At 51.3% G+C, this 26,801-nt stretch overlaps 2 protein-coding genes across 8 annotated transcripts in view; one reads left to right on the forward strand and one right to left on the reverse strand.

Moving 5' to 3' along the window:
• Nucleotides 1–26,801, reverse strand: part of FBN3 (fibrillin 3) — a 69,665-nt gene that overhangs the window by 16,917 nt on the left and 25,947 nt on the right. For all 4 annotated transcript variants that reach the window (XM_069591237.1, XM_069591238.1, XM_069591235.1 and 1 more), the window contains 25 exons: nucleotides 25,892–26,017; nucleotides 25,372–25,494; nucleotides 25,092–25,217; nucleotides 23,967–24,092; nucleotides 22,284–22,406; nucleotides 21,970–22,092; nucleotides 21,159–21,284; nucleotides 20,915–21,037; nucleotides 19,946–20,068; nucleotides 19,489–19,650; nucleotides 18,464–18,532; nucleotides 17,485–17,610; nucleotides 13,445–13,570; nucleotides 12,927–13,076; nucleotides 10,327–10,398; nucleotides 6,717–6,842; nucleotides 6,317–6,442; nucleotides 5,758–5,883; nucleotides 5,295–5,411; nucleotides 3,885–4,013; nucleotides 3,116–3,235; nucleotides 1,885–2,010; nucleotides 1,045–1,197; nucleotides 814–879; nucleotides 471–596 (listed from right to left, as the gene is read on the reverse strand). In XM_069591237.1, coding sequence (XP_069447338.1) covers nucleotides 471–596; nucleotides 814–879; nucleotides 1,045–1,197; nucleotides 1,885–2,010; nucleotides 3,116–3,235; nucleotides 3,885–4,013; nucleotides 5,295–5,411; nucleotides 5,758–5,883; nucleotides 6,317–6,442; nucleotides 6,717–6,842; nucleotides 10,327–10,398; nucleotides 12,927–13,076; nucleotides 13,445–13,570; nucleotides 17,485–17,610; nucleotides 18,464–18,532; nucleotides 19,489–19,650; nucleotides 19,946–20,068; nucleotides 20,915–21,037; nucleotides 21,159–21,284; nucleotides 21,970–22,092; nucleotides 22,284–22,406; nucleotides 23,967–24,092; nucleotides 25,092–25,217; nucleotides 25,372–25,494; nucleotides 25,892–26,017 — 3,039 coding nt within the window. The remainder of the gene's footprint in view (nucleotides 1–470; nucleotides 597–813; nucleotides 880–1,044; nucleotides 1,198–1,884; nucleotides 2,011–3,115; nucleotides 3,236–3,884; nucleotides 4,014–5,294; nucleotides 5,412–5,757; nucleotides 5,884–6,316; nucleotides 6,443–6,716; nucleotides 6,843–10,326; nucleotides 10,399–12,926; nucleotides 13,077–13,444; nucleotides 13,571–17,484; nucleotides 17,611–18,463; nucleotides 18,533–19,488; nucleotides 19,651–19,945; nucleotides 20,069–20,914; nucleotides 21,038–21,158; nucleotides 21,285–21,969; nucleotides 22,093–22,283; nucleotides 22,407–23,966; nucleotides 24,093–25,091; nucleotides 25,218–25,371; nucleotides 25,495–25,891; nucleotides 26,018–26,801) is intronic.
• The window catches only part of HNRNPM (heterogeneous nuclear ribonucleoprotein M), a 311,395-nt gene that overhangs the window by 2,395 nt on the left and 282,199 nt on the right, over nucleotides 1–26,801 (forward strand). The window lies entirely within an intron of this gene.

The following is a 26,801-nucleotide window of genomic DNA, read 5'->3' on the forward strand; positions in this document are numbered from 1 at the left end:
TGAGTTCACATGCAACAAAGAGTTCACACACTGTAACTAAGATCCTCCGTGCCGCAGCTAAGACCTGATGCAGCCAATCAAATAAATATGAAAAACAAATAAATAGTAAAAGCTTTAAAAATAGGTGAATGAGCAAATGAGGAAGTAAACAAATGAGCTAGTGAGCTAGTGAATGAATGAGCAAGAGAGCACGTAAGTGAATGAGCGAGTAAGTGAATGAATCAATAAGTGTGAGAATATGTGAATAAGTGAACAGGTGAAAGAGTAAATACATGAGTAACTCTGCAAATGCGTGAATGAGTGAGTGAATGAGAAGGAATAAGTGAATGAGCGAGTAAACATTGGTGAGATGGATGTGTGGGTGGGCAGAGTGATGGCGCCTGAGAGGCGGGATGCTCCCTCGGGTGGCATGTGCCCTCCCCAGCTCCTTCCTTTCCTGGGAAGCAGGCTGGGGTGGGCTAGTCCCTCACCCACGCAGCTGACACCCGTGAAGTCCAGGCTGTAACCAAGGGGACACTCGCAGCGGAATGAGCCATCGGTGTTGACGCAAAGGCCATTAGTGCAGACGCCAGGGTTCTCCGCACACTCATTTACATCTGCAAGCGGCAGGGGTTGCAGGCCTCTGTCACGCCCTGGGCACAGTCAGGGTCTCTTCCTTCCCTTCAAGGAGGTGGGGGGGTGTCCAGGGCCACCCATGGGTCAAGGAGGGAACCTGAGACTGGGGAACCAGGGTAGAGCTCAGACAGGGCTGGGCAGGAATGCAGGAGGCTGCTGTGGCCTCGGGGGTTCTCAGCACGTGGGTGAGAAGCTCACCTTCCCTGGAGTCATCTGGGCCTGGGACTGCCCCGTGGCCAAAGGGACACAGCTCCTGAAAGGCGACTGGACACCAAGAGGGGAAGGGAGGTGAGGGTCTGTGGCCAGGTGCAGTCCCCAGCATCCCCTGTGTGTGGGGAAGGCTGGAGGAAGAATGGAAGGAGAGAGGACAGGGGAGGGGCAGGGGGCAGGCAGGAAGGACCAGGGAGACTGGGCAGGGGGGGCCCTCACCACTGCCTTCCTGGGGACACAGCTCGCAGGGGTCATTCCAGCCCTCGCCGGGCCTCTGGCTACAACAGCACCGGGCCTTTGTGGTGTTGAAAGCTTTGGGTACTGAGCACTTTCCGGCCTCGAAATGGGTGAAGCAGAAACTCTGCCGTGTGTCTGTGGGGGTGATTCCCCAGGGAAACTGCTAGAAGGGCCAGCCACCCCCACTTCTTGTGAATGGGGTGGTCCTGACCCTACCAGCAGCCAATAAGAACAGTTCAGGATCACTCCGTGGTGATTGGTTCAGGGACAAACATGTGACCCACCCTGAGCCAATGAGGGTCAGTCCTGGGGCTTTTGCTGAAAATCTGAGAATCCTTTCCAGCAACACCCCACATTCACATAATCTGAGAATCCTTTCCAGCAACACCCCACATTCACAGCTGTGGGAGTCATCCCAAGCTGGCAGAATGGTCAAACCTAGCCACATAATTTTTGGGTCAGAATCCCCTTCTTGGAGAGGCAAAACAATTCATTCCAAAGAGCCAGAGGACCCCAGACTTCAGACCCCAAATTCTCATTACTGATGCCATTCCCTAGTCTGAGCCTTCATGATTCAGCTTTACAGACAGACTGAGGGATTTGGCTCACCACTGGTTCCCAGAATGACAAATACTTGTTGAGTTGCCCTAACCTGGGAGAGAAGAGACTAGCTCAACCCAGGTGAGGCTAGCCCACACTGGACAAGGCTCCTGGAGACCCACACAAGAAACTGCAAGCCCCCTTTCTGGGTGATGTAGCTCTTCCCCCACCCCACCTCCCACCTCTTCCCTCAGCCTGAGTGCTCCCTGGCTCCAGACTCACCAAAGCAACGGTGCCCGTTGTCAGACAGGACAAAGTCAGGCGGGCAGAGGCAGTTGAAGCTTCCAGCGCTGTTGGTACAGGTGCCAAAAAGGCACAGGTTGGGCTCTTCGGAGCACTCGTCGATGTCTGGAGGGGCAGGGACATAAAGTGAGGGGGGAAGCAGCAGGCCCTCCACTGGTGGGGCAGAGTCAGCTGCTGGGAGGAGCAGATGGAGTGGGGGCCCAGCCCAGGAGGATCCAGAGACTGTTGAGGGGTGGGGTCCCCAGGGCTCAGGATGAGCCAGAGTACCAGGTAGGCAGTGTGTGTGTGTGTCTTTCATCTCCAAGGTAGAGGTCATGGTCAGGAGAAGTTCATCATTAGAGACTAACTCTGAACAGAGCTAACCAAGACTGGTCCCCTGAAGAAGGGAATGGTAACCTACTGCAGTATTCTTGCCTGGGAAATCCCATGGACAGGGGAGCTACAGTTCATGGGTCTGCAAAGAGTCAGACATGCCTGAGTGACTAAATCACCACCAACCAAGACTGGGTAACATTAGCCTGTGGTGGATGGAGTTAGCTCACATTATACTAGACTAGTCCATCTGCTCAGGCCAGACTGGCCCAGGTTAGCCCAGGTTGCACAAGCCTAATCCAAGTGAATGAATGGTGGTCAGGCCAGACTGCTCCAGATTAGCATGGAATATACAAGTCACCCAGGTGTGGAATAATACCGGAGCTCAGATCAGACCAGTCCTCGATCACCACTCATCAAGTGAGGAATTCCATGCTTGGGCCAGTGAGACCCACACCCATGCCTATTTCATGGGATTCATGAGGAAGCCTGAGGGCCCCAGAGAGAGAGCATCTTAATAACAATAAAAGTGTAAGGAGCTGCATTGAGCACTGTGCTAAGGGCATCTTGTGTGTGTGTGTGTGTGTGTGTGTGTGATTCAGTTTTATTTTTTAATTTTTGGCTGCATCACAGGCATGTGGGATCCTAGCTCCCTGACCAGGGTTTGAACCCACATCCCCTGAGTTGGAAGCGAGGACTCTATACCACTGGACTACCAAATTCAGTTCAGTTCAGTTCAGTCGCTCAGCCATGTCCGACTCTTTGAGGTAGTCCTCTAAATGCATATTTTCACTCACCACCAGTCCAGCTGGCATTCCCATTTTACACATGGAGGAACAGAGGCCCAGAGGTGCCCACCCCCCGGCCCCAGAGCTGGGAGATGAGGGCAGATACTCACCGACACATTGGTCACTCTGCACTTGGAAGCCGGGGGGACAGATGCAGCGGAAGGAGCCCTCAAGGTTCTGGCAAGTGCCTGGCAGGCAGGTTCCTGGAAGGCTGAGACACTCGTTGGTGTCTATGGAGAGGAGGAGGAGGGGTCTCAGCACTAGCTGGGGGGCAGGGACTTGCCTGGGGCTGAGACCAGCACCTATGGTCATGGCAGAATGGCCGAGGGCCCCTAGACAGCCCCTCCTGGATCCAGAGGAAGGGCTGAGCCTTGGGAAAACAAAGACATCTGGAGAAGAGCATTTTGGGTCCTGGTGGGGGTTTTAAGTGGAGCCAGGTGTTATCCAGGGGAAGGGGGAGTGAAGTTCTTAATCTCAAGCCACTTGCAGACCCCTTTCATGCTTTCCATGTCATCCACTCAGCTCCTCTATTATTCCATACATCATAAAACTTGGATTTTTAAAACAATCATTCTCTAAGCCACAAACCTGGTGAAAACATGGGTGTGGTGTGCTGGTTCTGTCTCTTTTTATACCTTAAAATAAATGTATGGTTATGAAATGGAGTCATGCCCCCTCAAAAGTGCCAACTGCAGGTCAGCTTGGAGCAGGGGCTGGCTGAGATGGCTTCAGCACCATGGTGAAGGAAAGGCAACCCACTCCAGTATTCTTGCCTGGAGAATTCCATGGACAGAGACTAGTGGGCTACCGTCTATGGGGCCGCAAAGAGTTAGACATGACTGAGTGGCTAACACACACACACACCATTGTGATACTCACCTATGCAGTTCTTCCCATCACTTGTGAGCTCAAAGCCATCCTTGCAGAGGCAGTGGAAGGAGCCAGCCGTGTTGAGGCATTGGCCAAATCGGCACACCTGCCCCACCATGGTGGTGCACTCATCCATGTCTGCAGAGGGAAGATGGGCCAGCAGGGTTACCCACAGAGCCTAAGGCTCTGAGCCTCCCTTGCACTTCTATTAAAAAAATTGACTTCACGGCTGTGACTTCAATTTATTGAGCACTTACATGCCAGTTGTGTATTAACTCTCCAACTATCCTATGAGGCAGACACCAGTATTTTCTAATATGAGCATTGTAATGCTATGAATTTGCCCATAGGTCCTGCCTTAGCTGCATCCCACAAATTTTATGTCGTATTTTCTTTTCATTTAATTCAAAATGTTTTCTAATTTTCCTTATGATTTCTTCTTTTATCTATGGGTTCTTTAGGAGTACGTTGCTTAATTTCCAAATACTTAGGGATTTTCTGGAGATCTTTTTGTGACTGACTACAATAGTTTAATTCCCTTACATTCTGAGAACCTACCTTGTGTAACCTCGATTAAAAAAAAAACAACAAAAAACTATTTGTTTTATGGCCCAGAATATGATCTTTCCTGGTGAATGTTCACATACACCTAAGAATAATGTATATTCTGGAATGCTCCATAAATATCATTTGGGTCTAGGTGGCTCATAGTACTGTTGAGGTGTTTTATATTCTTACTGATCTTCTACTTTTCCCTCTATTACTGAGGGAGGAGAGTTGAGGTCTCTAACCATAACTGTGAGTTTGTCTATTTCATTTTTAGTCCTGTCAATTTTTACTTCCTACCTTTTGAAGCTCATTATTAGCTGCATAAACATTTATGATTGTTATGTCTTCTCAGAGAACTGACTCCTTTTAATACATACACTGACTCTATTTCTGGTAATATTCTTTGTCCAGAAGTCAATTTGATCTGATATTAAGATAGGTAGGTACTACTATTCTATAAATCTCCTTTTTACAGAGGAGGAAAGTAAAGCACAGAGAGGTTAAGTGACTTGCCTAAGGTCGCATAGCTGGCAGATGGCAAAGCTGGGATTTGAACTCATACCACTTGAACTTGTAATCTACACTTTGAACCACTGTACTAAATTACCAGCATCTTGCCTTCACCGTTCACCTTCCTCTCTGTATTGGCCATCTCCTTCTTATCAACCTGAGTGTAAGCTCTAGGAAGGGACCCCTGGCACCTAACAACTGCAGGGGTTTGGAGAACTTTGTGGTTAACTAGTTTTTAATCTCCTGAGGTTGTTTTACTGAAGGTGTCCCCAGGTCGAGATCCTTTATTTCAGAGAGGTGGTACCTCTCAAGCCAAGAATCAGCTTTTCGGTGGGGGCGCGCCGAGGCCGGGCAGCTCACCCATGCAATCTCCGCTGTGTGTGGCCACAAAGCCGGGGAAGCAGAGGCAGTTGTAGGAGCCGACAATATTCTTGCAGGTCCCATTTCCACATGGCTGCCGGTCACACTCGTCGACATCTGCCAGAGCAAAGGCCCCAGCCCCTGGCCAGCTCACCCAGGGCAACAGGCAGCTTGGGGACTGAGCGCCTGACTGGACCCAGCCCCCTTCTCCAGTACCCAGCCCTGCCCACATGGATGAGAAATATATCCCTGGTACTATTCACTACCCCCATTTTACAGATGAGAAAACTGAGGTGCCGAGAGGTGAGTAAGTTATTCACCCCAGGTGTCAGGGGCCAGGACTCAAACTTGTGAGTCAATGAACCAGGATGCACGGAAGCACCAGCCCCACCCCAGGGGAGGTGTAGACCCATGGCCTCCTCATGGCCTGGCCATTGAGGCAGGAGCAGGTGGGCGCTCTCACCCATGCACAGGGTCTGGTCTGCTGAGGCCCGGAAGCCACGGTGACACAGACACACGTAGCTGTCCACTGTGTCCATGCAGTCGCCGTGGCTACAGACAGTCGGGATCTCTCGACACTCGTTCCGTCCTGAGGGAGGGCAAGCAGCACAGTGTCCCCAGGGCTCCCACCCACAGCATGTCCCGAGCCATCACATGCTGCAATTAGGGGAGCCCGACCCTGCCGGGAAGTTCCCCATGTGAGCTGTTGCCCCCGGGGAGACACTTCCCCTCCCATTTCATCCTCACGACTCCCCCATTAACAGATGTCCTCGGCACCCCCACCCCAAAGTACAGCCAAGGTGGCAACTCCAGCAATTAGGACTGTGCGCTTCCACTGGGGGCACAGGTTTAATCGTTGTTCCAAGAACTAAGGTCCCTCATGTAAAGTGACATGGCCAAAAAAGAAAAAACTACAGCCAAGGAGCAAAGTCCAGACAGGACCGTGCCCTACCCAAGTCCCAGCAGGAAACAGAGTCTGGCTTTGTCCTGCTCCCTCACCTCCCGACTATGTCCCCACTTACCCACGCAAGCCCCGCCTGGCGACAGCTTGTACCCTTGGGCGCACTTGCAGCGGTAGCTGCCAGCGATGTTGATGCAGTCGGCGTTCTGCTGGCAGGGGTTCTCCCCGCTGGTGCACTCATCCACGTCTGGGGAGTACAGCCAGCCAGGTGGGGGGAGTGAAAGAAAATCTTTCCTGCAGAATCAAACCTTAAATCCAGCCCCCTCCCCCTTGTTTTTCTAAAAGCAGCTAGAACCACATGGAGCGGGGTGATGTGGGCTGGAGCCCCTTGGAAAGGTGTTAGCCCCATAGGCAGAGGGGGAAACTGAGATTCATGGAATTTAAATGACTTGCCCGGAGAGCACAGGGTGGGAGAAGGACCAGGACCCCACGCGGGGGTGGGGGTAGGGGGGCGGCAGCACCTTCACAGACCAGCAGCAGGCTGTTGTAGCTGAAGCCCGCAGGGCACTCGCAGCGGAAGCTCCCAATCTGGTTGATGCAGACGCCGCTGGCACAGATGGCGGGGATCTCCCCACACTCGTCGATGTCTGGGGAAGTCACCAGCCATCAGGGGCAGCCCAGCCCCTGGCGTTGTCTGGGGACCCTGACCTAAGAGATCGTGCCACTGGGGAGAACCTGTGTGTCCACAAGCGAGCCTTCAGTTGAAAAATTCTACTGTGGCTAACCTAGAACTGCTGACAGCAGAAAGAAATCAGGATGTGAGAGGGAAGGCAGAAGGGGAGATGGCATCTTTCTCAACAAAAATGCACATTGGCTGTGACCCAGCACATATGTGTGTGTGTGCAAGCCTGCTATTCTGGGGTCTCTGGAATGAAGCAGCCCCATGTGTCAGCAGGAAGCTTCATGAGAGGACCTGCGTTGCGATGACGTTTAGCAAGAAACTAGAAACATCAAAAGAGGAACTGATGACAAAATGTGGTCTCTCCAGACTTCCCTGACGGTCCAGTCATTAAGACTCTGTGCTCCCACTGCAGGGGGCACAGGTTGGATCCCTGGTCAGGGAAGAGCCTGCATGCCACATGGTCAAAAAATAAATGTGGCTATCTATTTTACCACCACAATACTGTAAAGCAATTATCCTCTAATTTTAAAAAAAGCATAAAAAATGTGGTCTTTTCATACAAGAGAATACGATTCAGCCTGCAAAAGGGGTGAAGCACTGACACTCGCTACAATGTGGGTGAACCTTGAAAACATGAAGCTTAGTGAGAGAAGCCAGTCCCCAAAGAACAAACACCGTATGATACCATTTATATGAAATGTCCAGAACAGACACATCCAAAGAGACAGAAAGCAGACTAGTGGTTGCTGGGGGGCTGGGGGAAGAGAGAATGAGGAATGATTGTTTATAGGGACGGAGTTTCTTTTGGTGTGATGGAATGCTCTAAACTTGAAGTGATGGAGCACAACTCTGAGTTTTCCCTTTGACCACACCTCATAGCGTGTGGAACTTTCTAGAATAGGGATCAAACCCATGCCCCCTGCAGTGGAAGAACAGAGCCTTGATCCCTGGACCACCAAGGAAGCCCCTGAAGTGTGCACTTTTGATGGGTGAAGTGTATGGTGCATGAATTATATCTCAGGAGAGCTGTTTTATTTATATGAGATCCTGGAATCTGCCTAAGTGTCCATCCACGGGGAACTGACTTATGACCTGGGATGTGTCCACACTTGGAATACTACAAAGCAGGACATAGAAGGAAGCAGTCCTGTGTGTAGTAGCCTGGCTGGTTCTTCACGATTCTCTTCTGGGGGAAAAAAGCAAGTTTTTTTTTTTTTATTATTGTCCTATAGACAATACGTGAGAAAGCATAGGATTTATGGCCAACTCCCAGAAAACAATGCCATACATTTTCAATGGGGGGAACCTCAATATGTGTTTAAATGCATGAAGAAGGCACTAGAAAGAAGTACTCCAGGCATAAAGCATGAGTTATATCTCAATAAAGCTGTTTATAAAGAAGAACCTGGAATCAGCCTAAGTGTCCACCCATGGGGGACTGATTTACGACCTTGGACCCTTGGGAGAGGGGGAAAGAGACTGAGATTTGAAGGGGCGGCTGGAAGAGAATCAGATCTCATCTGCTCTGTTCCAGTTGTTGAAAGTAAGGAGAGGGACTTCCCTGGTGGTCCAGGGGCTAAGACTCCAAGCTCCCAGTCCATCCCTGGTCAGGGAATGCATCTCGCACTCTGCAACAAAGATCGAAGATCCTGCGTGCCACAACTAAGACCCAGTGCAGCCAAATTAATTAATTAATTTTTTAAAAAAAGAAATAAGGAGAATACATCCATGGGATGAAGACACCTGAAAATAGGCTCATCAATTAAATACCGCACAGCTGAAATTTGGCATTCAGGTACAAGATCTCATTTAACTTTCATTGTACAAGACCTCATTTAACTTTGATCCATGCTGCAACATGGGTAAATCTTGGGAATATTATGCTGAGTGAAATAAGCCAGACAGATAATAAAAGGACTCTTGAGAGTCCTGTGGATTGCAAGGAGATCAAACCAGTCAATCTTGAAGGAAGTTCAGTTCAGTTCAGTCGCTGAGTCGTGTCCAACTGTTTGCGACCCCATGGACTGCAGCACGCCAGGCTTCCCTGTCCATCACCAACTCCCAGAGCCAACTCAAACTCATGTCCATCGAGTCAGTAATGCCATCCAACCATCTCATCCTCTGTCGTCCCCTTCTCCTCCCTCCTTCAATCTTTCCCAGCATCAGGGTCTTTTCCAATGACTCAGTTCTTCTTATCAGGTGGCCAAAGTATTGGAGTTGCAGCTTCAGCATCAGTCCTTCCAGTGAATATTCAGGACTGATTTTCATGGCAAATAGAGGGGGAAACAATGGAAACAGTGACAGACTTTATTTTCTTCGGCTCCAAAATCACTGCAGATGGTGACTGCAGCCATGAAATTAAGACGCTTCCTCCTTGGAAGATAAGCTATGAGACAGCATATTAAAAAGCAAGACATTACTTTGCCAACAAAGGTCCATCTAGTCAAAGCTATGGTTTTTCCAGTAGTCATGTACGGATGTGAGAGTTGGACTATAAAGAAAACTGAGCGCCAAAGAATTGATGCTTTCAAACTGTGGTGTTGGAGAAGACTCTTGAGAGTCTCTTGAACTGCAAGGAGATCCAACCAGTCAATCCTAAAGGAAATCCTGAAGGAAATCAACCCTGAAGATTCAATGGAAGGACTGATGCTGAAGCTGAAGCTGCAATACTTTGGCCACCTGATGCAAAGAGCCGACTCACTGGAAAATACTCTGAGGCTGGGAAAAATTGAAGGCAGGAGGAGATGGGGCAACAGAGTATGAGGTGGTTGGATAGTATGACCAACTCAATGGACATGAGTTTGAGCAAACTCTAGGAGACAGCAGAGGACAGGGAAGCCTGGCGTGCTGCAGTCCTTGGGGTAGCAAAGAATTGGACCCAACTTAGTAACTAAACAACAACAGTAAACAAAAAGGACAAATACTGTATGATTCTGTTTCTGTGAGGGAAAATTGATGGAGACCACAGTTCTCCATAAATTGTGGACCTCTACCACAGTTTGAAGGTAGAATGGGGGTTCCCAGGAGCTGGGGGAAGGGGTGGGGAGTCAGTGTTTCATGGGAACAGAGTTTCAGTAGGGGAAGATGACAAAGTTCTGGAGATGAATGGTGGGGATGGTTGCACGGTGGTGTGAATCTATTTAATGTTATGAATTGGACACTTAAAAATGGTTAAAATGGCCAATTTTCTGTTATGGGTATTTTAACAGAATTTTTAAAAATGAACAATTTACTAAAAATATTCTCTGCCTTAAAAAAAAAAAAAGGAGCAGGATTGAGGGGCAGGATTCCTGGCCCAGGGAAACAGGAGAGTGAGGGTACGGGGTAGAGGAGAATGGAAGGGAAAGTGTTGTGGGGGAGGGGAAGAGAGGGGGCAGGGCTCAGGGCACAGAGTGACCGGGGGCTCCAGGCGGTGGCAGCAGGGAGAAGAGGGCATGGAGGTCACTCACCAAGGGGCTTCCCTGTGTGGATGTCGATGACGAACCCGGGAACCTGGTTTCCACACAGGATCTGGTAATCCACTGTGCAAAGGAAAACAGGGGAGTGGGGGCTGGGGCTGCAGCCCTGCTAGGAGGACCCCTCCTCTTGTCTCTGATCACCTGGTCCATCCCTGTAGCCTGGTGCTCACCTGGCCTCTGATAACTCCCTCCACCCTGACCAGCACTGGGAGGGTTACAGGCCCCTGTGCCGTGTGATCTTCCAACATACAGGCACATCTCTTCTTTCTCTGAGTGCCACCAGCCACGCCCTACCATTCTCACCATAAAATGCAGACTCTACAGTCCAGACCTCCAGACCTTCCTCTCTCCCCAAGTCCCACCTTCCTGCTAACAGGAACTCCTGCCCTCCTGTTACCCTGATTTCATTACACATCTGGATATTCCTGCTCTGTTACACTACCACAACTTTGCCTATACTGTTCCCTTTGCTGTTCCCTAGCACAGTCTGCTTCAGCCTTGAGGACTCCAGGGCAGCTCCTCACTGTGGCCATGGATTGAGGATGATACTATCCTTTGGCTCCCCTGGGCAAATCGTTGTTGCTATTGTTGTTCAGTTGCTAAGTCACGTCCAACTCTTTGCAGCCCCCTGAACTGCAGCCCACCAGGCTCCTCTGTCCATAGGGTTTCCCAGGCGAGAATACTCGAGTAGGTTGCCATTTCCTCCTTCATGGGATCTCCCCAACCCAGGGATTGAACCCATGTCTCCTGCATTGGCAGGTGGATTCTTTACCACTGAGTCAGCTAGGAAGTCCCCTGGGCAATTCACACTCTAATTATATCCCACTGCGGACACCAAGATTTTGCTTACCTGACCTCAGTCCCCAGGTGGGTGGGTGTCCCTGGACCCACCTGACAGACATGATCAGGCATTAGGTTGGTGCCCCCTGTCCCCAGGTCCCTGCCCTGCCCCTCACTCACTCTTCTGCCTGCATCATGATGAGAACATAATGGCCACTGAGGCTAGTCTGGACTTCTGCCTCATCGATATTCGACCTGCAGCTCAGATTCAGGTGCACACAATTCAGGCAGGTACCCGAGTCCCACCACATAATCTCTGAGTGAGGTTTGATCTCTCTTGACGATCTCATGACCAGACTTGGCTGTCTGCAGTTTCCTCCCAGACTGCCCAGCTTGGGTCTACCATATTTTTATTTTCTAGATCTCAGAACAGGGTCTGGCGCCCAGAGATACCCAACAATGATTCCCCCCGACTCCATCTTGCTGGGTTGAACAATGACCCTCCCACCCCCAAAGCTCCTGTCCACCCAGTCTTTCTGGGACCCTTTTTGGAAATAGGATCTTTGCAGATTTAATCAAGTTGAGGTGATCCTAGATCAGGGTAGCTTTAATGCAATGATGGGGCTTCCCTGGTAGCTCAGATGGTAAAGAATCTGCCTGCAATGCAGGAGATGTGGGTTCAGTCCCTGGGTCAAGAAGACCCCCTGGAGAAGGGAGTGGCTACCCATTCCAGTATTCTTGACTAGAGAATCCCATGGACAGAGGAGTCTGGTGGGCTACAGAGCAACTCTTGTGTCTCTTCTTATAAGGGCACTAATCCCATTTAGAGGGCTCCATCCACATGACCTAATTAACTCCCAAAGGCTCCATCTCCAAACACTATTATTACACTGGGAGTTAGGGTTTCAACATATGAAATCTGGGATGAAGGACACAAGCATTCATTCCATAGCATTAATACGCTTGTCAAACCAGTCAATCCTAAAGGAAATCAACCATGAATATTCATTGGAATGACTGATGCTGAAGCTCCAATACTTTGGCCACCTGATGCAAAGAGCCAACTCGCTGGAAAAGACCCTGATGCTGGGATAGATTGAGGGCAGGAGGAGAAGGGGGTGACAGAGGATGAGATGGTTGGATGGCATCACTGACTCAGTGGATGAGTTTGGGCAAACTCTGGGAGATAGTGGAGGACAGGGGAGGCTGGCACACTGCAGCTTATGGGGTTGCAGAGTCAGACATGATTGAGAGACTGGACAACAATACAGTTTAATCTTCAGCTGGTGGGCACTCCATTCCTGCAGCTCTTTCTGATGCCCAGCTGGCTGATAGATTTTTTTAATAGAGCTCACCCCCACTGCTCAGTCCTTCTTTTAGGGTTTTTCTCCTGCTGTCCCCTGCCTGGAACACCCTTCTTCATCCCAATCGACATTTCTGTAATCCTTTCCAGAGCTTCTGTGAGCTCTCTACTTTCCCAGTTCATGGGGCCCTGGTGTCTCTGACCACTTCTGTTTTTTGCTCTCGGCCCCACGCACTCACTGACACCACCCCGCCCCACCCCCAGATAATCTGTGAGTCTTCAAGGTCCTTTAACCCAGATGAAAGCCTCGCTGATCCACCCTGAATTCCACAAGTCTGCAAAATCAGAATGTATTGATTTTCCCCATACACTGATCGGGATGGAATTTCAACTCTTTGGCTCTAATCAAAACAACAGACTCATCCAGGAGTCCTAAGTGCAGCAGGCTGCCTTAAACACTGCACTGAAAAGGGCCAGACTGGAAAGAAGGCGGGGGAGGGGCACTCACGACTGGCGGGGGTCGGGCACGCCTCACAGGGTCTATTCCAGGCCTGGCCGATGTTGTAGGAACAGCAGCACATCTTCCGGGTCACGTTAAAGGCCAGCTCATTCCGACACGTGCTGTTGTAATGCCGGAAACAGACGCTCTTCCTCATGTCTGCAGTTGGGTTGGGGAGAAGGATGTAGGTTAGAGACACCAGAGGAAGACAGCCAGAGAGGCATTTCATAAATCCATTTGAAAACTACTGGCTTGACTTCTCTGAGGCAACACACAGGAGAGTGCCATTCACATGCTGACCTTTCTTGGGCAGTGCACAACCTGGACAACCATTCATGGCAGCCCTGAGCCCTGCAGCCTTGTTCACTGCTGCATAGCAGCATTTCAAATACACTCACCCTTCATCTCTCCCCTAACAAACATGCCTCTCCACACTCTTCCCAAGGGTTGGAGACTTCCAGAAGCCCCTCCCATACGCTAGCGCTTTTTTCACAACTACTGGTCTCTCTCATCATCACACTTCATACCCATGCAGTTATTGCCACCGTTGACTTGCAGGTATTCCATAGGGCAGACACAAGTGTAGTTCCCCAGAGTGTTGTAGCAGGTTCCAGGCCCACAGATGCCTGAGTGTGCAGAGCATTCGTCGATGTCTGCAAGGGAGGGAGGAATTGTCTGTATCCAGGAATCATCTGGATAACTCCCCACCACAAGTCTGCCAGAACAACTTTACTATGTGCTTGAGTCTAGTTTCAGGATTAGCTTCAAATGCACAGATACCTTAGTGATGTGGAAAGACACAGCATGGTGTTAGGTGGGGAAAACAGTTTACTATGATCCCTGCTCTATTAAGAAAAAAGAAAAAATATGACCTGAGCTTACAAATGAATGATAGTATCATCAAGAGTGGGGCAATCCCGTGCTTCCCAGTGTGATGCAATAGGGAGCAAGAGTCCTTCGAATAAAATATTCTTGAAAGAAAAAAGTTGATTCTCAATCAGATCAACCCCCTAGTCCAGGAGGCAGCAAACTTTTTCTGCAAAGCAAGTTGCTGCTTAGTTGCTTAGTCGTGTCTGATCCTTTTGTGATCCCGTGGAATGTAGCCCACCAGGCTCCTCTGTCCATGGGATTCTCCAGGCAAGAATACTGGAGTGGGTTGTCTTTCCTTCTCCAGGGGATCTTCTTAACCTAGGGATCAAACCCATGTCTCTTCCGTCTCCTGAATTGCAGGCAGATTCTTTACCGCTAGGCCACCAGGGCTTTTTTTTTTTTGTATTGTCAGGCAACAATGGTCTCTGATGAGCTTTTCACACTGCCATCAGAGCAGGTAGACAGCCATAGACAATGAGTAAACAAATTAGCATGCTCTGCTCTAATAAAACTTGATTTATGGCCACTGAAATGTGAGTTTCACGTCATTTTCACGTGGCTCAAAATAGTTTTCTTCTTCTGAGTTTTTCCCAATAATTTTTAAAAATGTAAAAAGCATTCTTAATGGGCTACACAAAAACAAGTAGTAGTTTATTTCACTAGGAGTGACATTTCTAAAAATGGCAGAGTAGGGAATGTTGAAGTTCTATTCCTCCACAAAAAGTAACTACGGAGCTGGGCAAAAACTGACAAAATTAACTTTTGACGAACTCTAGGACCCAGTCAAAAACTTACAAAACCAGGGAACCTGACATATAGGATATACTAAAGAATCCACAGAATGAAAACTGTCATCCCACCTGCAAAAGAATGAAGTTGGATCCTACCTCACACCATACACAAAAATTAACTCAAAATACACAGAAGACCTAAACAGGGGAGCTAACATAAAACCCTTGAAAGAAAACACAGAGGTAAACCTTAAAGAGCTTGTATTTAGCAACAGGTTCTTAGATATGAGACCAAAAGCACAAACCCAAAAGCAAACAAAAAAACCCAGATGAGCTGGATTTCCTAAAAATTTAAACCCATTGTGCATCAATGACACTATCAAGAAAGTAAAACACAACCCACAGAATGGGAGAATCTCTGCAAATCACATAGGCGATGGGAGTCTTGTCCAGCATATATAAAGAACTCTTACAACTCAACAACAAAAAGACAAACAACCCAATTCTTAAATGGGCAAAAGACCTGAAAGGACATTTTTTCCAAAGAAGATATACAAACGGCCAATAAGCACACGAAAAGGTATTCAACTTCATTAGTCACTGCTGCTGCTAAGTTGCTTCAGTCTTGTCTGACCCTGTGCGACCCCATAGACGGCAGCCCGCCAGGCTCCCCCGTCCCTGGGATTCTCCAGGCAAGAACACTGGAGTGGGCTGCCATTTCCTTCTCCAATGCATGAAAGTGAAAAGTGAAAGTGAAGTTGCTCAGTCGTGTCCAACTCTTAGCAACCACATGGACTGCAGCCTACCAGGCCCCTCTGTCCAAGGGATTTTCCGGGCAAGAGTACTGGAGTGGGGTGCCCTCACCTTCTCCGAACACATATCCTACTTCTACCCATTTTCCTTATTTTCTACAGAACCGGTCTAATTGTAAAACAGTATTATACTTAAGAGACCCTCCAACTGGCCACCGTTCATTAGGGAAACACAAACCAAAACCATGAGATACCACTTCACACCCACTAGGATAATATTACTTTAAATGACGGAAAATAGCAAGTGTTGATAACAAATGTGGAGAAACTGGAACCCTCGTATGTTGCCGGTGAAAATGCAAAATGGTGCGGCTGCTGTGGAAAACAGTCTGGCAGTTCCTCAAAAAAGTCAAACAAAGAATCACCATGTGACTTAGTGATTCTAGGAGTTAGATAAAATTTTCAACAAGGACTGGTTATAGAATTTGCCCAGTGCAAATGAAAACCCTTGTTTAAAGTATATGAAGAATTTCAAGATGGCAACAGCAGAGCATTAAACTAAGTGGAGAGGGCTGGGGAGTGGGGGCTTCGAAGTAGAGGGCCCTTGAGCCTGAAAGCTGGAAAGTACTCCAACACTGCAGCCCTCAAGGGCACGAACTGACCCTGCAATCCTCCATAGCCAAGGCCAACATTCAGGTTGAAATCTTCCTACCCTGTGATAGTCAAAAAATGCAGCACACTGCCATATGCGATGACAGAAGTTTTCCCTTTTTCTTTTGATAGTCTATGGGGTAGGGGAAGCAGGGAGGGATAAAATATTTTTCAAGCATTTTGGGTTCTGATTCTGGTTTGCCAGCTCCCACCTACACATACAAAGGGGCTTTTGAGCTTAGATCTCTCCCAGCCTTCACCATTTCCTTGAGTCTCTAAAGCGTGAGAAAACTCTTAAGTGTCCCTTGGACAGCAAGGAGACCAAACCAGTCAATCCTAAAGGAAATCAACCCTGAATATTCATTGGAAGGACTGATGCTGAAGCTCCAATACTTTGGCCACAAGATGCAAAGAGCTGACTCATTGGAAAAGGCCCGAATGCTGGAAAAGACTGAGGGCAGGAGGACAAGGGGGCAACAGAGGATGAGATGGTTGGATGGCATCACTGACTCAATAGTCATGAGTCTGAGCAAACTCTGGGAGATAGAGAAGGACAGGGGAAGCCTGCCGTGCTGCAGTCCATGGGGTTGCAAAGAGTGGGACATGACTGAGTGACTGAACAGCAACTAAAGCGTGCTGCTCAGAGCAGACAGCTTGCTGCCCTAGTGTGCTGATGCTGGTGTCTGTTCGCATGCAGGTGCTCAGTTAATATTGCTGAAAAGAAAAAAAGGAATGGGTTGGTGGACAGATGGATGGATGAAGGAAGGAATTTGATACATTGTATCAAAATAGCTCAGGCTCAAGGATCACTTACTAGCTGGTTTTGTGGCTCAGACAGTAAAGAATCCACCTACAATGCAGGAGACTGGGTTTGATCCCTGGGTCAGGAAGATCCCCTGGAGAAGGGAATAGTAACTCATTCGAGTATTCTTGCCTGGAGAATCCCATGGACAGAGGAGACTGGTGGGCTGTAGTTGCTAAGTCGGACATGACTGAATGACTAACACTTTCACCACTCAAGTGACTCAATTAACTCCCTTAGTTTCTGCATCTGAAAAATGGGGTCATAATGGGAACATCTCCCCCATGAGGCTGTTTTGGTAAATGAACGAACGGCAAATGCTCATCTCCATGGTGACACAGAATCACAGACACCAGTTAACTGTTGGTTGTCACGAAGATGCAGGAGAGGACCGTAACAGGCAAGTGAAGGGGATGCTTAAAGGAAAGATGTGACTGCTCTTTAGGGGTCTTTTTCCTTCCTCTCTTAGCTCTGGGCCTTGGTCAGCTTTTGCCCTGAGGAAGGGCATGGCTGCTGCGATAAAGCCAGATATTTCTGAGTGGGAAGGAGGCTGGAGGTCAGGCAATGGGGAGATGGGGAAGAAGCAGTGGAGCAGAGCGTAGATTGGGGCATTTCAAGGAAGCCTTCGCAGCCCTTCCAGTGGGCCCTGGGCAGCAAGGCAAGTGAGCAGACTCTGGAGCGGGGCATGTGAGCCCCCAGGCCCTGAAGAAGAGGTGAGGCTGGGCAGAAATGCAGGCGGGGAGGAGAGGGCTCAAGCTCACCCTCGCAGATGCGGGTATCCTCATTGAGGTGGTAGCCGGGTGGGCACTCGCACTGGAAGCTACCGAAGGTGTTGACACAGTTGCCCCCCTGGCACAGCCCTGGCAGCTCCTGGCATTCATCAATGTCTGTCAGGAAGTGAGGAAGCTGTGCTTGCAAGCTACACCCAGGTAGAGTACTTGGGGGACACCCATGCATTCCCCTGGGACCTCCGGCTTCTTTAAGGACACCCGAGAGCTGTTGAATATTTAGAGGCTGTACCCAGACTCTCCCAGGTCAATGTCACCCTGAATTCATCCTCTTCCCCTTCATTGGATAGTCCATCCTCTCATCCATCCATCTATCCATCACAAAGCTCCCTCTTGGTGGAACTGTCCAATCTCATTATCCACTTTGGATAAAGAATAGATGGAGGGGTGGGTGGGTAAGTAGGTGGATAGAGATGAAAAGCAGTGGATGAGCGAATAAGCAACAATGCGAATGGACAAGAACATGAGTGTGAATGAATAGTGGGTGAGCAGGTGGATAAATAAATGAAAGGAGGAATGCGTAGATGGATGGATGGATGTGGGGGGACAGATGTATAAATGGGTGGATAAGTGGATATGAAAAGCAGAGAATGGCTCAAATAAGCAAATGGGTCGATGGATGAAGAGAAGGATGACTGGATGGATGGGTGGGTGGGTAGGTGAGTGGATCGATAAACGTACTTACATTTATGTATATATGGATGAGTGGATGGAAGGAAGGAAAGAAGGGTGGATGGATGGATGAGGAATGGATATATGGATGGGTAAATGGGGGATGGATGGATGGGTAGATGGGGATTGGATAGAAGGATGAATCAATAAACCAATAAGTGGAAGAGCTGAGAGGACCTGCCCCCCACCCCAAAGTTGCCCAACTCTGCTCCTTGGTGATGGGACATGAGAGGAAGGTCAATCAGTGGGTACATGGATGGATAGTCTACCAGGAACTCACCTTCCAGGATGACAGTGATGGAATTAGGCCGGAAGCCCTCACCCCCTGGGCACAGGGTTCTGTACTCAGCTGCAAGGGAAAGAAGCTCTTGTGAGGGACTGTGGGGTGAGGCATTTGGGCAAGGCTCAGGGGAAGCACAGGAAGGGAGGTCCCCTAAAAAGGGCTCAAGAATGGGTCTGGCATCCTGTTACCATAGAAACTACATCCCTTTACTGCCTCACCCTCTGGGGCCTAGAAATATTGGTACAATTATGGAGGATCTGGTGTCTGTGTGTGCGTGTGTAAACACTTGTTCACATTCAACATGTGAGCAGATGGATTTTGTGGTGGTAGTTGGGGGTAGGGAGGAAGGATTCTTGTGAGCCAAAACCAGACTCTAATGTGACCACAAGTTTCCCCCATGAAAGGAAGATCTTGCATGTACATTACCCTCACACACATATGCCCCGGAATAGGTAGACACATGCCTCCCTGCTCCACACCTGAGAACTTTGCACATGCCGTTCCCACTGCACCACACACCCTTCCCTCTATGCTGCCTGGAAAACTCCTACTCATTCTTCAAAACCTCATTCAAGTCCCTCTCCTGGGAAGCCTTCCCTTACCCTCTTCCTCTCCATGGCTTCCTCTTTGGCCATCACTATGTCTCAAACAGACTCAGAATAGTTCTACTCTCACGAGTCCAGGGACTGTTGGCTTATGGGTGAGGGGCAGCGTGCAATGGCTGTATCTCATCCTTCTCTAGGTTCCTATGCCCTAGGAATTCTCAGTGTTTGCTGACTGACTGAGCGGGCAAGTAAATGTGATCATACAAAGAATCTGCAGGAAGAGACGGCAGAGGAGACTCTGGGGAGAGGTCAAGATGATGAACTGCGGAAAATATGCTGTGACCCAGGCTGAGTCCTTCTCCCTTTCTGGCTCCCAGGGTCCCTCCCTGGGCAGGGATGACCCCCTAAGCCCTCAGGGAGCCTGGACCAGGGCCAGGTCTCCGTCTTCTCCTGCTCCCACTCCACTCAGGGACTCACTGGTGTTGGCCAGCGGGCACAGCTCACAAGGGTTGCCCCAAGCCCGACCCAGGGAGCAACAGCAGGAGGCCCGGGTGACGCCAACCCCGATCTCCGCGCTGCAGGAAGTGCCACCGTCCCCTCGATCCTGTGTGTCCAGGAAACAGTTCCCGACCCGGGTATCTAAACAGGCAGAAAGGGGTGGTTAGCAAGTGGTGGGGGAGAATAGGGTGGGTGTGTCTCTGTGTGTGTGTTTGCACCTCTTTGTATGTGTAACTGTGTATTACTCTATGTATGTCCGTGTGTGCACATGTCTGTGTGCACGTGTGACTCTGTGCATCTGTCAGCCTAGAGCCCAAAGGCTGCACTTCAAAAGACAGGGACGACTGCTCTGGCCAAGGGCCTGTCTATCAGGAGCAGGCGGCCGCATTCAGCATGTGGACCCCAGAACCCCACCTGCAGCAGAGTGCGTACTTACCCACGCAGCCCACGCCGCTGGGATTCAGCTCAAAATCCTGGGGGCAGTTGCAGAGGTAGCTGCCGGGGGTGTTGACACACAGGCCGTTGATGCAGTTCACAGGATCTGCACACTCATTCACATCTGTGGGGTGGGGGCACCATCAGGGGAGATCCTCCCCTCTCAACTCACTTCCCTCCTGCCTTTTTCCTGGGGAGTCGAATACCTGGCTGCTGGGGGCTGGTGTTAGGGACAAGGCCCCTAGGAAGAAAGCCTGATGGGACAGTAGCCTGTCCCAGGCAATCCCCTGCCTTCCTCTGCTCTTTTCTACTTGGCCTGGAGGTTTGCCTTTGCCAGCAGAGTTCACGAGCTATCATACAAAAACCAATATTGAGAACATGTTTCAAGCTAGGCTGGCAGACTACAACTTGTGGGTCAAATCCGGCCCCCTATCTGTCTGTGTAAATAAAATTTTACTGGTACACAAGCACAGCCATTCATTCACTTATCACCTATGTCTGTTTCTAAGCTACAGGGCAGAGACTGTATGGCCAAAAACGGAAAATATTTACTGGCTGGCCTTCACTGAAAAAGTCTGCTGACCCCCATTTGGGATAGACAGGTGGGAGACCATTCTGATGGTTGGAGTGGAGGGAGCTCGACTTCATTGATTTACAGCGCCCTTTTTTTTCTTTTGGCTGCTTGGCATGCAGGAAGCGAGATCTTAGTTCCCCAACCAGGGATCGAACTTGTGCCCCCTGCAGTGGAAACACAGAATCTTAACCGCTGGACTGCCGGGGACGTCTCCCTGACTCACTGCATTTACTTGGGGGATGATAAATGATGATGATGATGAAGGCTAATGGGGAGGGGCACTACTGGAGATGGGGTCAGACAAGGACTCCCTCCACTCTGTAGAGCACATGTGAGAAGAGATCTGTGGGAATCGATGGAACAAGCTTGCCACCCCGAGCCCCGCAGACCCCACACCTGTGCAGTTGCCACCACCGCGGTCCAGCTCATAGCCCTCATCGCAGATACAGCGGAACATCCCCGGCAGGTTCTCACAGCTCCCGAACACACAGATGTTCCCGAGCACACACTCATCCACGTCTGAGGAGGAGTGGAGCCCAGGTGAGCACAGCCCGGCCAGAATCCCGCTTCTGCTGCCCCCAGCACCAGCGACTCCAGGGACCCCCTGCTCTGCCCGTACCCCGGCCGCCCCAGACCTCACCCTGGCAGGCATGCTGGTCCTCGGTGGGGCTGAAGCCCATCTCGCACTCGCAGCGGTACCCGCCGGGGACATTGAGGCACTGCCCGTTCTCGCAAAGGGCTACATTCTCTGCACATTCGTCCCTGTCTAAGGGGACCCAGAGGAGGGGGCGGGTGGTCAGCAGGGGAGGACCCACATGGTGGGGACAAGCGGCCCTGATCACTCGAGCCCTTCACTGTCACCCGGAGTTCCAGGGAGCTGGCAAGTAGCCCGGGGGGACTCAGACCCTGACTCAACGGGCAGGTGACTGAGTCAGAGCCAGGGAGAGGACAGGGCACATGGTTGCTCACAGTCTGGGGCGGAGGGCCAACAGGAAGCAAGTATTCCTGTCTCCACACCCAGAAAACTCCACGCATTCGGAGTCCAGAGAATACTGCCCCTAAGGGACTCAGGGACTTCCCTGGTGGCTCAGATGGTAAAGTGTCTGCCTACAATGTGGGAGACCCAGGTTCAGTCCCTGGGTTCGGAAGATCTCCTGGAGAAGGAAATGGCAACCCACTCCAGTATTCTTGCCTGGAAAATCTCATGGACAGAGGAGCCTGGTAGGCTACAGTCCATGGGGTGGCAAAGAGCTGGACACGACTGAGCGACTTCACTTTCTTACAAGGGACTCAGGGCCTGGCCTCTGGCCCCAAGCGCTGAAGGTACATCCTTTCTGGCATCCACAGAGCAGCGAGTGGATCAGTGTGAGTCGTGGGCACCATGGAATCCAGCCCCCTTGGCCATCCTTTCTGGACCCCTCCAGCCCTCCCATCCCACGCCCCGACCTCACCTTCACAGGAGAAGCCATCCCCAGAGAAGCCCAGGCGGCAGGCACAGCGGTAGGAGCCAGGGGCATTGAGGCAGTCAGCTCTCGGGCTGCACCCATGCTCCTTGGAGGCGCATTCATCCAGGTCTGCAGGAGACAGAACCCAGGGTCCCCCAGGTGTGTGCGTTGGGGGGCTGTGGGGAGGCAGACCCTCCAAATCCCAACCCCGACCCTCCCCCATGGACATGCCTGAGCCCAGCCACCTCTGCCCGGCTGTAGCCTGCCCACTCACCCCACCCACCTCTGCTTCTCTGTCTGGACCTCTGGCCCCCACTTACCATGGCATTTGAAGCCATCCCCAACCCAGCCTGGCTGGCAGCTGCAGCTGAAACTCCCAGGGGTGTTGAGGCAGGAGGCATGACTGTCACAGCCGTGTCCCACAAGCTGACATTCATCTACATCTGAGAGAAGAGGGACCCAGGCATAGGAGGACAGGACCAGGAGATGGGATGGAGGACAGAGGACCCCCCCAGAGGCCTGGGCCTAGTAGAAACAGGGCTTTAGGTACAGAGCGGGGAGACTCAGGGCAGGAGCAGAAGGAAAGACCTTCCCTAGGGTCGGACTGGGCCCAGAAATGCCCCCTCACCATTGCAGGAGCTTCCACCCTCACCCAGAGCCCAAAAGGAAAAACCCACAAACCCAACAGGGCATGACTCCCAGCATGCCCCAGAAATGGTCTGAAATGGCAGCGTGAGAGACTCAGGGTAGACAATAAGAGGAACTGTCCTTGGTTAGGATTCCCGGCTTTCACTAAAGGGCTTGGGTTCTATCCCTGGTTGGGGAACTAATATGGCACAACCAAAAAAAAAAAAGTCACTGTCTTAATGAACACACTCTCCCTCTAAAGCAAGATTTCCTTCTAAACCAGAGTGTCTAACCCTCAGCCAATTTTGCATCAGCCTTATCATCCCTGCAATGTTCACCAGCCACCTAAGCGAGCTACCGTTCCCTGAAAGTTTTTCCTTTGTGAGAATTTTATTTGGCTGCACCAGGTCTTAGTTGTGGCATGCGAACTGTTAGTTGCAGCATGTGGGATCTAGTGCCCTGACCAGGGATCGAATCTGGGTCCCCTGCACTGGGAGCAAGGACATGGTCTTAGCCACTAGACCACCGGGGAAGTCCTCGCTAAAAGTTTCTTTACACTGTCTCCCATTTTTATTTACATGAATGTACTTTAGAAGAAAAACGTATAACAACGATCTCTAAGAAATCATGGTTTGGATGCTCTGTTTTCTAATGTTTGCTTCTAGTATGCATTGAAATAACGACATAATGATGGCAAATAGAATTATGTTCTCCCCGCCAAGAAAGCATGTTTCAATCCTGACTCTAAGAACCTCTGAATGTGGCCTTTTTTTGGAAACCAAGTCTTTGTAAATGTAACCAAATTAAAATGAGGTCCTCCTGGATTACAGGGGGTCCTAAATGCAATGACCGGTGATCAAGAAGAGGGAAATTTGAACGCAGAGAGAGGAAAGCCCCCTGATGACAGACATGGAGACTGGAGTGATGCGTTCAAGCATCGTGGGCACCACCAGAGGTGAGGAGAGAGGAAAGGGCCAGTTCTCCCTCTGGGCCCCTGAGAAGGAACCAAGCCTTCTGACACCACGATCTCAGACTCCGCCCTCCAGAACTGTTCTATAGAGAGGAGACATCTGTGGTTCTGAGGCACCAGCTCCGTGGTCATGAACAACTGACATGTTTGAATGTTCATCGCTGTGACACTTAAAACCATCAGGCTTGCACACCCTGGGAACTGCTAAGGGATCCAGAGTTCCCCCTGCACAGCCGTCAAGGGAGCCCCACGGGGATGTGATCAGATCCTATTTTTGCTTCCGCGTGAGGGCCCACCAGTGGAAATGTGTAAGAATGAGGTCTGGCCTTGCTCTGCCCCAAGGGATGGGGCGGACCCCACGGTCCCTGAGCTGGCCCTGCGTCTGCTCCACGGACCACCAGCTCACCGAAGCAGCCCATGGCCCCCTTCCTGACGATGTAACCCAGCTGGCAGTGGCAGAAAAAGGAGCCCCTGGTGTTCTCGCAGACGCCATGGAGGCAGATGTGGGGGTTCAGGTCACACTCGTCCACGTCTGTGGGGGTGACAGGAGAAGCAACAGGTGAGGGTGTGGTACAGCAACATGCCTGCGTGCCCTGCCACATGGGTCCCCTGCATCCAGGTTCTTTTTGCCCATCTTCAAGGATAGGGAGCTGCCCTGATTCCACTACTGGTCATAGCTCCCCCATTCCACCCTTGGGCTGCTGCGAGAATTCAGTCAACAGTCTATAGTTCATATTCCATGGAACACATCGGACATACATTCCCCAAAAGATTTTACACCAATACCTTAAGAGGATGCTAAGCTAAAGCTAAGGCCTGAAGGCCTTTCCAGAGCCTTTATTGCCAATGTGGATCTGCAAGAGGGGATGGAGGAGGCAGCATTTCCTACTTCTTTTGGTCCCAAGCTCCTTTTGTTCAGTGTTTCCTAAGATTCCTGTGATCTGGAATGCTTAAGCTGCACTGAGCTGGACACATCTCCCTGGGAGGGCTCCATTTTTTGCATCCTCGTACTCTGGCCCCAGCTCTGCCCTGATGGAGTCACCAGTTCACATCTGCTCCCCAGGGCCTGTGCCAAACAGCCCCCACCCGAAGACAGTGACCCTGGCAGAGACGACAGAGACAAGGTCCTGAAGCAGGGCTCAGAGAACACAGCGTCCTTCTGTCTCACACACCTTCCTCTGCAATAAACCCCTCGGTCTATGATGATCTTACAAGGTGACTCCCAAAGCCAGGCACACACCTGGCTGTATGCGCTGGGTACACAGTGGGTGTTTAATAAGTGTATTCAAAAGGACAAGGTTCGGGGGTGGGGGGTGTCTCTGCTGCTGTGAACAAGATCCCACAGGTCTCAGTGTAAGGCCGTGGGGTGCAAGTGCCAGGAGCAGACCACCAAGAACGAACCCGTATCTCCCCTGCCCACGTGTTCCGGGAACGGGACTAGCGTCTGCGTTGCCCACCTGTCCCCTTGTGGAAGGCCTGGTGGGTGAAGTGAAGCTGCCTCCTCCACCTGTATGTAGTCCCAACTCCTCACCTACACACATCCTCATGTCCAACGTGGCCACAAAGCCGTCATAGCAGAGGCAGCGGTGACCCCCTGGCATGTTGGTGCACTGGCCCCCGTCACAGATGTCCGGATTCTGCTCACATTCGTCCACATCTGGGGGACCAGGGTAGGGGTCGGGCTGCAGGTGGGAAGGGACAGAGGGGGAACCCCAGGGACACTTCTGCGGGGCCAGTGGCCTGGCTAGGGTGTGGCTGGCTTCATTTGGTCCCACATCCCAGGCCGGACGGAGGGGGCTGCACCCACCCACCTTCACACGCCCTCCCATCGGGCATCAGAGAGTAGCCAGGTCCGCAGCCGCACTGGTAGCTGCCCTTGGTGTTAACACAGTGGACGTGGCAACCACCGTTCCTGGTGCGGCATTCGTCCACATCTGCAGGAGGCAGGAAGAGGCAGGGGGCACCGCCGGAGGTAGGGCAAGGTGAGGTGGGGGGCGTGACGGAGGCGTGGCAAGGCAGGAGGCGGGGCAAGGTGAGGGCGTGGCAGGACGCAGGGTGAGGTGGGGCGAGCTGGGGGCGTGGCAGGGGCGTGGCCAGGCGGGAGGCGGGGCAGAGTGAGGGTGTGGTAAGAGGTAGGACGTCATGGGAGGCGGGGCAAGGTGGAAGTGGGAGGCTGGGCGAGGTGAGGGCCTGGCGGAGGCACTTCAAGCAGGGGGCTGACTGTCGGGGCGGGGGTGGTCAAGGGTAGAGGCAGGGGCTCGGACTGAGGCCAGGAGAGACTGCAGTGGCGGCGGGGGCCGAGGCTGGGGCTAGGGGCGGGCGCGGTCTCACCCACGCAGCCTTGGCGGTCAGGTGTGCTCTGGAAGCCGGCATAGCAGGAGCACTGGAAGGCACCGATGACGTTGACACACTGGCCGTGCGGACACAGGCCGTCACTCAGGGAGCACTCGTCCACGTCTACGGGGGAAACAGACGGCTGGCAAGGGCAGCAGGTGGTGGAGGTGCCCCAGCAAAGGACGGGCCTGTGCCCAGCCGCCTTCTGCACAGGGACACGTGCATGCACGGTGATGCACTCACTCTTGCTTCTATGCCCCCACCCCCATGGGTGTGAGTCTGCATCTCGCCCTGGTACAAACACGTGCTTGAAGACGTTTCAGTCATATTCGACTTTTTCACCCCATGGGCTGCAGCCCTCCAGGCTCCTCTGTCCATGGGATTCACTGGAGTGGGTTGCCATGCCCTCCTCCAGGGGATCTTCCTGCCCCAGAGATCGAACCTGTGTCTCTTACGTCTCCTGCACTGCAGGTGAATTCTACCGCTGAGCCACTGGGGAAGCCCAGTACAAAAGGGCACCTCACCCTGATCCACACATCCACCCAGGTGCACACTCACAAGACACCCAAAACACACCCCTGATACACACTCACCCTCAGGAGACAGACCCACAACCTGATCCACACAGCCACATGCACACAGCTCACACAGCAGCACACCCTCACACTTATTCGCATGTAAACACAACCACCCTCAGTAGACACACATCTGCACAGCCACATGCACACTCAGACTCACAATCACACCTCACGCCCACTCATAAACACATCTGCACACCTTGCATTGCATTGGACATGCCCTTGCGTCACGTTTTCTTATCCACTCAGGCAGACTCACAAACAACTCTTGTGTGTATGCGTGCTAAGTCGCTTCAGTCGTGTCCAACTCTTTGTGACCCCGTGGACTG

This window comes from Ovis canadensis, chromosome 5, assembly GCF_042477335.2.
Source record: "Ovis canadensis isolate MfBH-ARS-UI-01 breed Bighorn chromosome 5, ARS-UI_OviCan_v2, whole genome shotgun sequence".
NCBI classification, from domain to species: Eukaryota; Metazoa; Chordata; class Mammalia; order Artiodactyla; family Bovidae; genus Ovis; species Ovis canadensis.